General features: G+C 36.4%; 1 protein-coding gene across 3 annotated transcripts in view; it reads left to right on the top strand.

Moving 5' to 3' along the window:
* TBCK (TBC1 domain containing kinase) overlaps positions 1–15650 on the top strand; it is a 228583-nt gene that overhangs the window by 197404 nt on the left and 15529 nt on the right. For all 3 annotated transcript variants that reach the window (XM_067036443.1, XM_059065826.2, XM_059065825.2), the window contains exon 25: positions 4460–4619. In XM_067036443.1, the coding sequence (XP_066892544.1) occupies positions 4460–4619 (160 nt within the window). The remainder of the gene's footprint in view (positions 1–4459; positions 4620–15650) is intronic.

Raw genomic sequence — 15650 nt, 5'->3', positions numbered from 1 at the left:
TATGGTTGGGACTAATTACCACATAAATACTTGGGCTTCTATTGCCTTAATACTCTCTAAACTGGGTACTTTGAAGCTGAAGCTTTTTAAGTTTACAGTATAGTGTCTGTCTGTTGGGTAGTACACTCACTATAGAACCTCTTTAAGTGTGGGTATTGTTTACCCCATGCCTGTGTTTATGCTGACAAGCAGTGGCTTTTCTAAATGCAAAAGGCAAATGCAAAGAGTCCAGATTTTTGTGTAGAATATAAGGAAAGCAATGAAGTAACAGTCATAATCCTAAAATATATATTGTTGCATGTTCATCTCTAATACTACCTTATTATTAAGAACTTATACATACTTGTCTTCCACTGCAGTACAAGGAAGTAAAACTTACATCCTTAGAACATGGAGAAAGTGCTTATCTCAGTGTATTCTGTATCATTTTGCTCTTCTTGCCATGTTTTGCCCAGGATTAATCAGTCACTATATGTCAGAAATCAACTTCTATTTTACCTTACGTATTCTGTCCAATTAACACAAAGTGTACAGAATCTATTCTGTGCTCATTTTTCAACACCTAATATTTTATTATGATTATGAAAGACTCAGAAGGTTAAAAATAGTATTCAACAGCCTACCTTTACAGTATAATCTGACAGCCTCTCCTGTGTTTAGAAATTGCCTTAAAAAGTTCTGCTTCATCATATGATGTTTGTGTCATATGAGAATTTCTAATGTAGGCAGTGAAATGTAAATAATTACCAAGGAAACAAGATCCTTAAATAACCGAAATTGTCTTCATTGTCCAACTTACTTAAAAAGAAAATGTTCATTGTAAATATATTAATGTGTAACTAGACCAGTCTCATTCTCCTCTGCTATTTGCCAGTCTCACAGTTAAGGATAGCTATTTACAGGTTTGACCACTCTGTCTACAAGCATTTGTGCTTACCCAATTTTATTTGCACTAGAATTTTTATGACAAGAGTGTTCTTGGATGAGTGCTTTTATATGTCTTCCAGGATTATTTTGATTGAACTAAACTAAGAATAGGGGAAGTGTGGTTTAAGACTTTTTTTTCTTTTTTGTCTTATCTTCCAAAGTGTTAAAATAGCCTGAAAAATGTTTGAAAAAGTTTTGCATTTTGGATTATAGCTTTTCTCTTACCCATAAGACTCTCTTGCAATCTTACTTTGTCAAGCATTTTAACATTTAATCTAGTGGTTTTTTTAAAAAACATCAAACCATAAAGCACAAAAGAAAATTCTAGGATAAGTTTATTACATACTTGTATGACATACTAAAGTCTTCTTTAAAAGCACATAATAAATTGGTGATATTGAACCCACAAACTCATCTAGATGCTTATCTATGATTTTAGATACAGATATTAGATATTGAGTATTTGGATACAGATGGGTACTTTTTTTAAAACCAAATATTTATAGAATTTATCTTGTAAAATAAATAATTTTATTTCTAGAGTCACTAATTTTTTAACATGTGGCTGAATAAAATATATATAGAAGGCACTCAAATGTGACTTTGCATTGTCAAGCTTAACACAGCCTGAGCATTGTCTTTTATCTTTTATTTTGATTTTGAAGGGAGAGAATCTAACTGGTTCAGCCTATCTGACACAGGATATTAGCCTGTGTCAGATATCCACCTTCACTCATCCCTTCCCTCCTATCCTGTCAGTCCTGATCGTGGCAGGATCACCTGATACAAACATGACAGCCTAGGTTCACCCTTTCATCAGGGTCAGTAGTTGAGCTCCTTTCAAACAAGAAGGTGGGAGGTGGGCAGGCAGTGCAGACATGTCTGCTAGAGCATTTGACTAGGATAGATTTGTATTGCTTTTGCTATTCAAAAAGCACTAGAAAGGAAAAATGTTCATGGTTGATACTGGCTGTTTGATAAACCCAGAAACTCTCTCTGCCAATTGATTCAGACTAGCAGATGTAGATATATTTGCTGAGAATAATTGAGCTGTTAGGTTCAGAGTTTCTGAAAAATCAGTCATTTTTATTTTAAGGTATGTCCTTATTGAAGATTAAAGTGGTATCGGAGTAATTATATGCTGAGGACAAAGTCATTTCTGTTCATGAAAACTGCAGTTGATATTTTGAGTATTGAGTAATTATAAATGGTTGAAAAACTAGTGCTGATGAAATTTAAGGGTGATCTCCTTATCATAAATTCTCTATTCATTCTAGAAGACTGTAATTAAACAGTATACCCTGGGATGATAATATTTATTCTACCTCTCATTTCATTTTTCAGAACTTTTTATGTCCTTTCCCTCATTATTAATGCCAGATGCCTTCTTTAAAGAAAAAAGGATGAAGCAACAGCTGACTAGAAATTTAAGATATGTGTTCAACCTTCACCATCATTCTTGAGAGTAGGAGCCTCAAATTTCTCCTCTCTCCATTAATGAGGGGAAAAGAGAGACAGAGAAACAAGAGAAGTAGTATTCTAAAGATTAACCTACAAACTGGGGCAACTGAGAAACTGTCATGTCAATAAATAATTATAATTTTCCCCCTTCTACAGGAATGACAAATGAGTCTTTTTGGGGGGATAGGGGAATAGTCGTTGCTTGTGACATAACTTTTTAAAACTCTACGACTTTTCCATTTTGTAAAGAACACATCTAAAGTGGAAGTTTAGGGGAAAATGCTTCTATTGAACAAAAACATCTCTTCATGGTCATTATCAGTGATTGTTAGTGAGGAGATGAGATACTGCCTACACGTCTTATAAACTAATCTTTACATTCACTCCCCTTCTGGCCTTTCTCCACATTGTTGCCAAAGTGCAAATGTGATCTGTTACTTCTCTGCTTAAAATACTTTCTGATTTTCATTGCTCTAGGATAAAGACCAATATTAACAACATGATCTGCAAGGCCCTGTATGATCTGGCCTCTGCATCCATTTCCAGGCTCATCTTATCTCATGCTGTCTTTGTTCTCTACACCAGTACTGGCCTTCCTTCCTTTCTCCTGACTGGTCATGTTCCTCCCCAATATATGCCTGACATTTCTGCCTGAAAATGTCTGTCCTTTCCACCACCCTATACCACCTCCATTCCATCCTGTTGCCTAACTAACTTGTATTAAGTATTCAAATTTTACCTCGGCCATCACTTAGTTCCTTAGTGGAAACCTTCCCTGTCCTCCCCAAATTGATATATCCTATCAAAGCATATACATCATATACATCTCTTTCAGAGCAGTTTTCGCAGTTCTTATTTTATGCTTTTTTGAGAAGTTATTTGATTAATAATAATATTTCAGAATCTTCCTCTACAGACTCTGTATGAAGAATCATCTTTTTAATTTCACTTTTTAAAATTGTACTTTTTAATTACTTTTGAAGGAATATTTCTTTCTTTAAGATCTTATGATATTTCTAAATGTTTTAAGCTTAACACAAGCTTTTAATTCCAGAATTACAGTAGTCAATGAAATCATTAAAACCCTTCTAAAGTACAAATATAGTAAAACATCACCCTCTTTAGAGAACATAAAATTGGAAAGAATGGAAATAGCTAAGTTTACTTGAGAAATAAACCAACAACAGAAATGTTTCCAGCCAGTGCTAAGGACCTCTAACAATTCTAAATAGAGTCCCATTTAGCAGTTGCTTGCCCAAAGTAGATAAGCTTTTGCCTTATCAAGTTAGATCGGAGAATATCCATTTGGCTATATTTCAGATCTTTAAAATAATCATAATAATAGTAATGAACTGAAAACCATGAATATTGTACGGGCTATGTGACTACCATTTAGTTGTTGCATTCTGATCACTTTCATTTAATCGGGAAAGTCTTCTTCATATCTTTGGCTAGTCTTCTCCCTTTCACTTGTTCATTTCATTTTCACATTTAACTTTTTTTTCTGCAGAGGTGCCTTACTTTGTTTAAATAAAATACTCATGTGAGCGTGGAAGATGTTTAGAACTGTCAAATGTTCAGAAAAAGAAAAAAAAGTAAAACTGATGAATACCTGAAGTAGTAATTAGTAAAAGTTTATTGTGCACACACCAAACAGTTTGCAAACCAGGAGCGGTGGAACCAAAACATGGAGTGAGGCTCAGAAGTATATTGTTAAAAAGCAGCAGTGACTATTTTTCAGCGATTGGTCACAATATTAGAATTTTCTTAAAGGGAATTGGTTAGTGATCATCTCATATCAATTTAGGGGAACAATTTAAGTTTCTCTTATGATTTTCAGAGACATAAACAAGTGACCCAGGTCAAGTTAGCCTCACTTGTCTTGCAAAATAAGCTAAATCTTCGCTTGTATGATTAAACTGGTTTCCTCTGCTCGGAATTTTCAAGTCTGGTCTCCATTTGTGTTTGATTTTAATGGTACTGTCTTCTGAGAATCAATTACCTCTGTGAGCTTCTCTCACACATTCAAGTCTGCACACAAATAAATGTTTTCCTTAACTTTTTTTCTCAGTTTTATTCGGGGTCACATTTCAGGCAGCATCAACATTCCATTCAGCACTGCATTTACTGCGGAAGGGGAGCTTACCCAAGGACCTTACACTTCTGTGCTCCAGAGCTTCAAAGGGAAGGTCATTGTCATCGTGGGGAATGTGGCAAAGCACACAGCAGAGGTAAGTGTACACAGAAATGTCATATGACATCATGATGAGTTATTTACCTGCCCACTGCAACAGATTGTCTAAAAGTGTATTTCTTCAGAAGCTGATTGCATATCAAATGAGCTTTGAATATCTGTCTATAGTCTTACATAGAAGAGATTGTCTACCTTTTCCCAGTAAAAGAATTCAAGCTTTTTTCCTCATTGTGCAGCATCAGGGTCAATACTAAGCTTAGGAAACTTCAAATGATAGCCTAAGGTGTTTTGTTTTAGTTTTGGTGTTTTTGTTTTTATCTACTTCCTGAAATTACAAGAAGTAGCTTCAATTCCTTCCATTGTAGAAAAACACTGGGGCTTGATTAGAGGTTCTGAAAGCTGACTATGATGGAATTTGTTGTATTTAGGGGTTTTGTTTACTATAGGCTCAAAGCTTTATGATGATAGAGAATTCAGGAAGGATATCAACTTTCAAATATGAGGACTATGAAACAGTAAAATGACCTCGCTCTCTTCTGGCTATGTTCTTAAACATTTTGAAAAATAAAACAGAGTAGCTTTTGGAGGGCAAAAACATCACCTTTATTTTTTTATAAAAGGCAAGTTAGAGAATAGGGAGTATGAGAGCCAAATGGGCTTGTTTACAAATCCTTCTGTCAAACTTATCAAAATGTACACTTTGAATATTCATGTTGTTATATGTTGATCATAGCTCAGTAAAGCTGTTTTAAAAAAACATATCTAGATGTAGGCAACATTAATAAACCAGGACAGGCCCTTTTTCTAAAAGGATGGAAGAATCTGCCCCTGGCAAAGTAACAGAGATAGTTTCCTCCCTGCAGATAGCTTATACAAATAAACTGAGTAATCCAGAATGGTGATCAATGGAAATATAGTCAAGCGAGAACTTTAAGACTTTTGGTCCTAGACCATTTTAAGCATCCAATAATCCTTGTCTCAGAAGTACAGAGCTAATGGTAGTATTGGCTTTTGACACTAAATTACAGCCATCGTTGATGAAGAAGCTTAATTGACCAAACTAAAGAATATCTGAGTATATTAGCTATAAATCTTAAATCACTCACCCTTCTTTTACATAACTGTATCTAGTGTCTGACAGGGAATAATCTAAATATACCTGTTTCAGAGAAAGTCAATATAGTAAATGACTAATATGCAATTTTAATAAGTAAATGAGGACATTTTAGAACTAAAGCCATGGTGTCTGAATTATTTTGATGTAAGTTTATTATAATTATTATTATTTTACTACCACCACAGTACTGCTACTGCTACATTAATCTGTATTGTCATTTCATTCCAATGAAAAAGACCAGTTTTCAATTACAATGCATATCAATACATTCAACCCATAGAAATACTGTTGAGAATCACATATTTCTGGATTCCCCATAATATATAGCCTTAGGAAGAAATCTTTACAGTGATAGTAATCCCAATTATTGACTGGTGTTTGTGTGCTAAGCACCGTGATAAGTACTTTCATATGTAATCTCTTTTTATTCTTCATAACAGTTCTATGAGGGAGGCATTATTTACTCATATTTTACGTATGAGGAAAACTGAGACTCAGAGTTTATCTAATTTGCTTATGTCAGAGCCAGGATTGCAACATGAGTCTATATGACTCTAAGCCATACCCTTAACTCAGTGAGCAAGTAAGGCTTTTGAGTCTGAATGCTGCCGTTTGTCCTGTTTTTTAAAAATAGACTTGTTCTGATTTTTCGCAGATCACAATAGTTTCTCCCAGGGTATGAACCCAAGACCTGAAATAAACGTTTATGCTCTAAGTGCTAACAAGCTTAAGGCTCTACTTTCAGAAAGCATTCACCATTTGGAAGATGTATCTAATAAGTGGACCTGTATAACTGATTCTTCTTAAATATGTCAGATGTTTCCAAACATCCCACTCATTGCGTTAATCTCCAGATTTATGTTTATTCTGATTTTACTTTATCATAAAGGTCAAAACATATATACAAGTAAAAGGATAACTCATTTCTTTCATTAAATAATAAATTATAAACCATTTGTCATGTTGTGAAATGCTAGTCTATCACAGTGTGAATACATTTAAAAGTTCAACATATGAAGGAAATCTGGAAGCAAGACTATTTAGATGAAGTAAAACAGTATTTGAAAATAATGGTAATAAATAAAGACCCATCACATTCTGAATAAATTAGCCAGTGTCTTGCTTGTCAGAAACCAGATGCTATCATGAACAAACTCTCCATGATTATTCATGCTTGTAGACAAGTGACTGAACAAATTGTATGTTCAGTTATTAATGCTTCAATCCAACATCAGGATGTAATTTTTGAGAAACAGTTTTAAATATTTGTATAGAGATGTGTCAACTGAAAAAAATGTGCAGTCTAAAATTTGAGAATTATGTTTTATTCAGTGGACTTACTGAGGACTTAAGCTGGGGATATAGCCTCCCGGATAGCTCTAAGGGACTTTTCCAAAGAGGTAAGGGAGGAGCCAGGGTATATAGAACTTTTTGCTAAGAAAAAAATAAGAAAATGTAGTTGAACATCAAAAGATTATTGCTAATCACAAAAACAGACATCTCAAGTTAATGATTTTAGTGCTTTTCTGTGTATGGGAAGATGCAAGAGTCTGAGCTTATTGAAATTATTCCTTTGATATACATCTTAACTGCCTTGGGCCACTATCCTGTTTTTCTCCATCCTGAATTCCCTTCAGGGTGCATCATCAGGGGCTGCTGCAGTGGCTAATGGCTTTCTGACTGCCACATCCTTTGTTTACTGAAATGGCTGGTGACATTCTTTATCCACAGATGTACATTTTTTTAATATAAATTTTATTTATTTATTTTTGGCTGCGTTGGGTCTCCCTTGCTGTGGGTGGGCTTTCTCTAGTTGCGGCAAGTGGGGGCTACTCTTCTTTAGGGTGCACGGGCTTCTCACTGCAGTGGCTTCTCTTGTTGCAGAGCACAGGCTCTCGGTGCTCGGGCTTCAGTACTTGTGGCACGGTGGCTCAGTAGTTGTGGCTTGTGGGTTCTAGAGCACAGGCTCAGTAGTTGTGCACAGGCTTAGTTGCTCTGCAGCATGTGGGATCTTCCCGGACCAGGGATTGAACCCGTGTCCCCTGCATTGGCAGGCAGATTCTTAACCGCTGCACCCTAGGAAAGTCCCACAGATGTACTTTTAATAATTTTTCTTATCATGGGGCTAAAGAGAACTTTAGATATTCATTTGCTTATATTGTTCCATCATCTTTTTGTCTGCTGTACAGATCTGTATGACTTTACTAATGTTTCTTCCCCTCCTCACCCTCCCTCTAAGTTGGAAGCATCTCAACTTAAAGCATATTTACTGAATTCTACTGTGTATCCATGGTTGTACTGGATATCTTCCACTTGCCCTACCTCCTGTCATAGATCCATTCTTCACACTTCTTCACCCTGCTCTCTGCCCCAGATGGCTGACCTCCCTGTCTTCTGGCTTCCAGCTGTTGAGCTAATGGGGAGCTCTGACAAGTTATGGGAAGGAGGGAGGTCAGGATATTTATACCCCTGGATTCTTCCCTCAGAATTTTCTCAGTTTTGCTGTGTTCCTCTACTAAAGGTTAACACTGCTGTCCAGTAAGCCTTCTCTACACCACTCTCTTTCCAGCCCCCTGTCTCTTTAGCTCTAGGGGTGGCAACAGCTCTGCTTTTTGGTAGTGCAGGTTTACTACACCATCCCTTACGGTTCTCTTACATCCCACCCATACCCTTGTAATTAATCTCATTGTAAGTAAAACCCCCTCAATTTATCCTCAGGGCTTGTTGGAACCCTGACTGTTACAAGGATGCTACTTAAATGTATGCTTTTTTAGTCAGACTACATTAACTGCTCTGTTCTGTTTCTTACTAGCTGTTAATTTGTGCAAATAGTTTAACTTCTCCAAGTCACCACTTATTCCTTTATAAGATGGGGAAAATAATACTTACCTCATGGCATTGTTGTGAAGATTTCAGATTAGGCAATAAGGTTCAGAACAAAGCCTGTTCGTTATAGGCACTCAGTTGATTTCACCTATTAATTTTATTTTCCAGTACTATAATTTGCATATATGTGAATTTAATAAGTACTGCTTTATGTATGATGGTAGTATAAAAGTTCTAGAGTTTGGGAGTAACATCAGTAAAATGGCAGAGTGGGCAGCTCTAATCTCCCATTCCTCCACCAAAACATTGAAAACAAGTAGAATCTGTACTTTGTTGAATAGAAGTGGCAAAAGCAGGCATCCTTGTCTTCTTCCTGACCTTAGGGGAAAAGCTTTCAATCTTTCACCATTGAATATGATGTTAGTTGGATTTTTTTCATATATAACTTTTGCCACATTAAGGAAATACTCTTCTACTTCTAGTTCATTGAGTGTTTTTATCATGGAATGGTGTTGAATTTTATTAAATGTTTTTTTCTGCATCAATGGAGATGATTATAATTAAGATTTTCCCTCCCTTCCATGAATGCGGTATATTATGTTGATTGATTTTCTCATATGTTTAACTATCCTTGCTTGCATTCCTAGTGTAAATTCCATTTAGTCATGGTGTATAATCCTTTCAATAGGCTCCTGAATTCAGTTTGCTAGTATTTTGTTGAAGTTTTTACATCAATATTCATCAGTGGTATTTGTAGTTTTCTTTTCTTGCAGTGTCTTGGTCTGGGTTTGGTAGAAGAATAATGCTGATTTGTAGCATGAGTTAAGAAGTGTTCTCTCCTCTTCAGTTTGTTGGAAGGGTTTGAGAAGGATTGGTGTTAATTCTAGCCAGAGCAATTAGGCAAGAAAAAGAAATAAAAGGTATCAAAATTGAACATGTGTTAGTTTCCTAGGGCTGCCATTAAAAATAACACAAACTGGGTGGCTTAATGCAACATAGTTCTAGACGCTAGAAGTCTGAAATCAAGGTGTCAGCCATGCTCCTTCTGAGGCTCTGGGTGGAATCTTTCTTTGCCTTTTCCAGCTTCTGGTGGTGGCCAGCAATCCTTACCACCCACAAAATGGTAGAAAATGTTTGTAAATTATATATCTAATAAGGATTATTATCAGAATACAAAATCAACACACAAACATTAGTTATATTTCTATTCATTAACAACTCCTGTAACTCAACAACAAAAAGACAACCAAATTTTTAAGTGGGCAGACTTTTATTAGACATTTTAGACATTTCTCTGAAGAAGGTATACAGATGGCCAATAATCACATGAAAAATACCTGACATCATTAGTCATTAGGGAAACACAGATCAAAGCCACGGTGAGCTACCACTTCACACCCAAGTATTGGCAAGAATGTGAAGAAATTGGAACCCTGGTGCATGGCTGGGGGGAATGTAAAGTGATGCAACTTATGTAGGAAACAGTTTAATAGTTTAGCAGTTCCTTCTAAATGTAAACATAGAATTACCATATTACCAGCAATTCCACTCCTGGGTAAATACCCAAAAGAATTGAAAACATGGGCTCAAACAGAGACTTGTATGCCAGTGTTCATAGCAGCATTATTTACAATGGCCAAAGGTGGAAACAACCCAAGTGTCCCTCAACAGATGAATGAACAAAATGTGGTATATACATATAATGTAATATTTTTCAGCCATAAAAAAAGGAGTGAAGTTCTGATACAAGCTATAACATGGATGAACCTTGAAAACAGTTTAAATAAGCCAGACACAAAAGGACAAATATTCTATGATTCCCCTTGTATAAAATATCTAAAATAGGCAAATTCATGGAGACAGAAAGTAAATTAGTGCCATTAGGGGCTGGCTGGGGGATGGGAGAATGGGAGTTTTTGCTTAATGGGTACAGAGTTTCTGTTTGGAATGATAAAGAAATTTGGAAATGACCAGTGGTAATGGTTATATAACATTGTGAATATACTTAATGCCACTGAATTGTACACCTAAAAATGGTTTAAATGGAAAATTTCATGTTATAAATTTTATATCAATCTTTTTTTAAGTTCTAGGGTTTGATGTCTTCAGGATACCCCACTGTCCCTAATTCATCTGAGCCCTACAATTTTTGGTCAAACAGTAGTGGAGGATCTTTCATGAGAGCTGTTCTGATCAGGCCTCATCTTTTTCCTCTGTGGGTATTAAAAACAAAAACAAAAACAAAACGTGATGTACAAGCAAGTAGCAGCTTTTCTTCTAAGCTGAAATCAGTGCACTGCAACTGGCACAGTCCTATTTTGAAAAGATTAAGAAAGCTATAGTTGAATACTGTGAGAAGAAAGCAGAGATGCCAATTCTAGTCAGTATGGTTACAGATTATCTTTACAAATTTTTATGATTTTTATGTCAAACTCATATTTGGACTTGGGAATTTTCTGTTTGCAAAATGGTAGGCACTGATTGTAATTTTTCTAGTTTTACATCTTCTGTTAAAACCTAGTAATAAAGTTAGGCTGAAAATTCAACAAATGAAAATGTTAAATGAAATCAATTATAGTTCAATAAAAGGAAAAGCTCTCAATATTAGATTTACAAGTAGCAAAATATTGAACAACTCGAGAGAATAAATGAACCACTTGTCTAGAATATGACAGTATTAAAATCACTCATTTGACATACAAATTAGGTCTAGAGTATTTTTGTAATACAAATATGAAGGAAGTACTCTACAATGACCAGATGTATTGAATGTATTATCTAAAATCACATAGAAGACAGAACAAATCTGAGAAATACTGCTTATTCATGTACCTGAAAAACTATATATAATTGGAAAATATATGATACTCTTTTTTTTTTTTTTTTTTTTTTTTGCCGTATGCGGGCCTCTCACTGTTGTGGCCTCTCCCATTGCGGAGCACAGGCTCCGGACGCGCAGGCCCAGCGGCCATGGCTCACGGGCACAGTCGCTCCGCGGCATGTGGGATCTTCCCGGACCAGGGCACGAACCCGTGTCTCCTGCATCGGCAGGCGGATTCTCAACCGCTGCGCCACCAGGGAAGCCCTATGATACTCTTTTAATTATGTATTCATTAACTATTTTTCCTGTAATTACAACTGATTAGCAGCTTTTTGCTATGAGATGCATTCTTTACAATTACCACTTCATAAGGCTTTTGTTTTGGGCCTAGCTCCCACATTAAATACATCAAAAACTTTTAGAATCTGCCATTTCTTAACTGGATAAAACATTGGTCCCTGCCAGAATAGAGCAAAAAAAGGAGGACTACAAAGATTTTAGTTTAATTAGGATTCCATGTAGAGGCTTCTTCATACCAGACTTAAGTCCTACTAAATCTCACTTGTCAGTTATCTTTAATTCACCTTACCCTTCAGGTTAAATAAAGCAGTGAGGCATTATATAATCAAGCATATCCAGATATTTTGTGAACAAAGTTATGTCAGCATCAAGGAAATTTAGATAGTCTCAAGTGAGTGGAGTCCCTAGTCTCTGAAATGTATACTATTGTTACAAGGGTGGATCAGATTTTGTGCTGATCCTTGCTGCTGTATAGTCAAGTTTAGTTTGACAAGCCAAACAAATACAGATTGCATCTGTTGCTAGGGTTTATGGGAGTAGGAAGAACTCTGCATCAAAACAAGGATAAAGTCAATTCAGACTTTGTGTCACATTTAAATGAAAAACATGGCAAGGTCTCACTCTTGTCTTCTTGCAGAGATAATCATCCTTTTTGAAACTCACATGAAAAACTGCATCTTCAATTGCTAAACTAGAATTAGATTCCCTGGGCATACAAGGGAAACATGCTGAATTAATCTCAGAGAGCAAGTGTATAAATCTAAGAGTTAAGGTTATAACTATTCAGATCAATAGGGAGAGGAGAGGTGGTCTACCATCCATATCATGGATTAAATGAACCCAGGGGAGAGTTCATTGTTATATCCTTGAGCAGATTACTCAGATTTAAAGGAAATTTTGATCCTTAGCATTAATCAAATATTGTTTATGGGCAAACGTAGGATTTGTTTTGATACTCATAGCAACCATTACTCACAGTGCCCTACTACCAACCTAAGATCAAAGTTTCATATGTCTCGGCTTGACAAAACATGATGGTGAATCCACCTCTTTCCTAGAAGTAAATTATGTTTAGCAAGAATGATGACTTAGCACAACAGCATGTTTTAAAGTGTTATTGGGCTATACTATTTTCTCCACTGTGGGAAAGTAATGTAGTAGGATCCAACTCTTGAGCTAGTGATGGGTCTCAGATAGGAAAATGGCCAACAACATTCACCAGAGCAAAATGAAACTCCAACCGGTGTTTACTTTCAGTGAGTCCTTTCAGCAGTACATCATAATGCTATGTTAGTCACTGAAACACATGAGACTTTAAAAATAATTACTCTCTATCTAGATTATATTTAGTGGTTATGAGACCACAAGGATTTCATCACTGATAGTGTATCACATCAAAAGATTATCTAAGAAAGAAATTGAAGGAATCTTTGTATTTCACTTTGACTTGTCAACACTCTTTGGAAAATATTAGGAACAGCTCATCTTACTCTTAAAATGCTATATTCTTGGCATGAAATCAGTGCTTTTCTTTTGTCATCAGAAGAAATCTGAGAACATAAGAGCCAGTTGCAGTAATAAGCCATGTGTGTTATTATTCTTTTCTTTAAAACAAAACAAAGCAAAACTGAAAAAACAAAAGAGCAAAACATAAATACTTCTGAATAACATTTGAGTCAGAAGCCTACACAAGAGATGATATTTGTGGCAATTCTGCGACTAAACCTTGTGAGTAGCTGATGCTTTCTACACTTGGCATGTAAGGATTAAATTTAAAATATGACATCTGTTTTCAAATGAAAATAATAAGGTTTATAATAAGCAAGGCATAACGTTGCAGCTATTTTTTAAAATAAGATAATACTCCATTTATGTTCATTTACATTTCCCTGGAGGCCAAGGATATGTGGCTTTCGGATGTTAGGTTGGAAGTTAATTTGTACAGCGGTAATAGAAGACTTGCACCCTCTAGTCCCACCTCATTACTTCCTGGATCCCTTAACCAAGCTAAACCAAGTTTTGTGACACTGTGACGATCACTCATAGCCCTTACCTTTTGCCAGTCCCTTTTTCTCTCTCTAGCCGTCTTCTTCCTCTTTTTTGCTCAAGCTTTTCCCCTAGCTTTTGGCCTCAGGCATCTGAGGTAATCCTACGCCAGGTGTGTGCTCAAAGGGGACCAAATGCCTCTGAAAACACTTTAAACCAATTCAGCACGTGTGTTATCCCTATAGTGAATTTCTCTAGCTCCAGATAGTATTTGCCGAGTTTGTCAGATTAATATAATACTTTTAACTACTTGTATGAGATCATCTACCTGTCAGGAAACATTAGGCCTCTTTATAGTTGTATCTTAAGCATTTTGATAAAGAATAGGAAGTGAATCTCCTTTATAAGCTCCAAATATGCAAAGAATTCTTTCTTGGTCTTGTTAGACCTGTAAGTACTGGGTATGGTTAAACTTGGCTTTTTTCCTGACTTTTTCCTTGCCTTCTTGTCAGCAAATGTTTTGGTCTGTGGTTTTATATCAGATTATAAGGAAACATTTTAGATATTAATGCAACTTGAACACAGTAGACATCATACGAGGCTTAAAAGTAACAGTGAAAACTCTCCTATGTAACTCTACATTTGTTAAGTGATGGAGGATAACTTACTTTAAAAGGTCCATGACCTAAAACCTGTCCTGTAGATTCCCTATTCTCATAACCTTTCAAAAGTTGTATGAATTAAAAAGCAATGTAGGAGTTGTAGTAAAGGGAAACTTAAAACACCTAATCCAGGCTTTGGTTTTTTAACATGTTTACTGGATGTATTATGTGTATAAGCAATTTTTTAAAAGTCAAAGGGAGCTCATTTCCAATTTTCAGGAAAAACTGCCAAGTCATCATCTGAGTCTTGTGAGCTCTGGCACCTATATTCATGAACTGTCACAGGATAAAAGTTATTTGTCTTAATACATGTTATTCTGTATACCTATCCTGGCCCTCCACAGCCCACCATTTAATTCATTATTCCTTACCACAGGAATGTTTGTGACTGAATAAGAAACTAACCATAGTAACTCTCCCTCTTGACCTACAAAGTTTGGGACTTGGCTGTGATCCATCACAGCCCTGTTTTGAATCTGAATTTTTATTTTATACATCCTTTTTAGAGCACAGTATACTGTGTGTAATTTGACCAGTGGCTTGGACACAGTTCTCAACTGTCTAGTGTAAACAGAAGTGGATAAATGATTGTTGCTGAAATTCTGGTCACCAATATCGCAGATCAGAGGAAAATGTACCGCAAGGCTCATTAGAGCCCCTGATACATGATACTATTAGATGATGGCATTTTATCAGAAGAGGCTTATCCTCTAATATTGATCTTGGGTGGCCTCAGCCTGCAGCGGCTTGAAGCAGGGTTTTGGTTCCCAGCCAGTGATTGAGGTCAGGTCACAGCAGTGAGCGCACCGAATCCTAGCCACTAGACCAGTGGTCAGTGACAGGGCCCTGGCCCTATGGCTTTGCAGACAAAGAATTCCCACAAAGATGGAAAGTAGTGAAACAAGTAAAATATTTATTAGGAAAAAAAGAAGTACAGTACATATGGATAGACACAGGGGCGGGCTCAGAGAGAGAGTCACCCCCTCGTGGCAGTTTGAATCACTTTTATGCGGGTTTCCTTTGGCCAATCATTTTGATTTGCCTGGTTCAAAGTCCATATTTGGTATATCTCAGGATTTTCCCATGTGTGCGCATGCATCTCTTAGCTAAGATGGATTCTACCGAAGAGGCCTATGGGTAGATTTGGCCACTTGACATCACTCCCCTTTTGACCTCCAAGGAGGCTTTCTGTGCATGTATAGTTGGGGAGGCCTCCTGACTTCAAGAATGAGGAATTTATGGTCTCGTTATTTGCTATCTGGCCAGGGCCCAGCCTCCTCTCTCAATTGTCCTGTTATTCCCATCTCGGAGCATCTGTCCACAGGGAACGAACTCAAACCGTTTGCCCTGAGGGCC

Source organism: Kogia breviceps, chromosome 6 (assembly GCF_026419965.1).
Source record: "Kogia breviceps isolate mKogBre1 chromosome 6, mKogBre1 haplotype 1, whole genome shotgun sequence".
In the NCBI taxonomy this organism is placed as follows: domain Eukaryota; kingdom Metazoa; phylum Chordata; class Mammalia; order Artiodactyla; family Physeteridae; genus Kogia; species Kogia breviceps.
The sequence above is the reverse complement of the archived record's forward strand: the minus strand, read 5'-3'. Positions and strand labels throughout refer to the sequence as shown.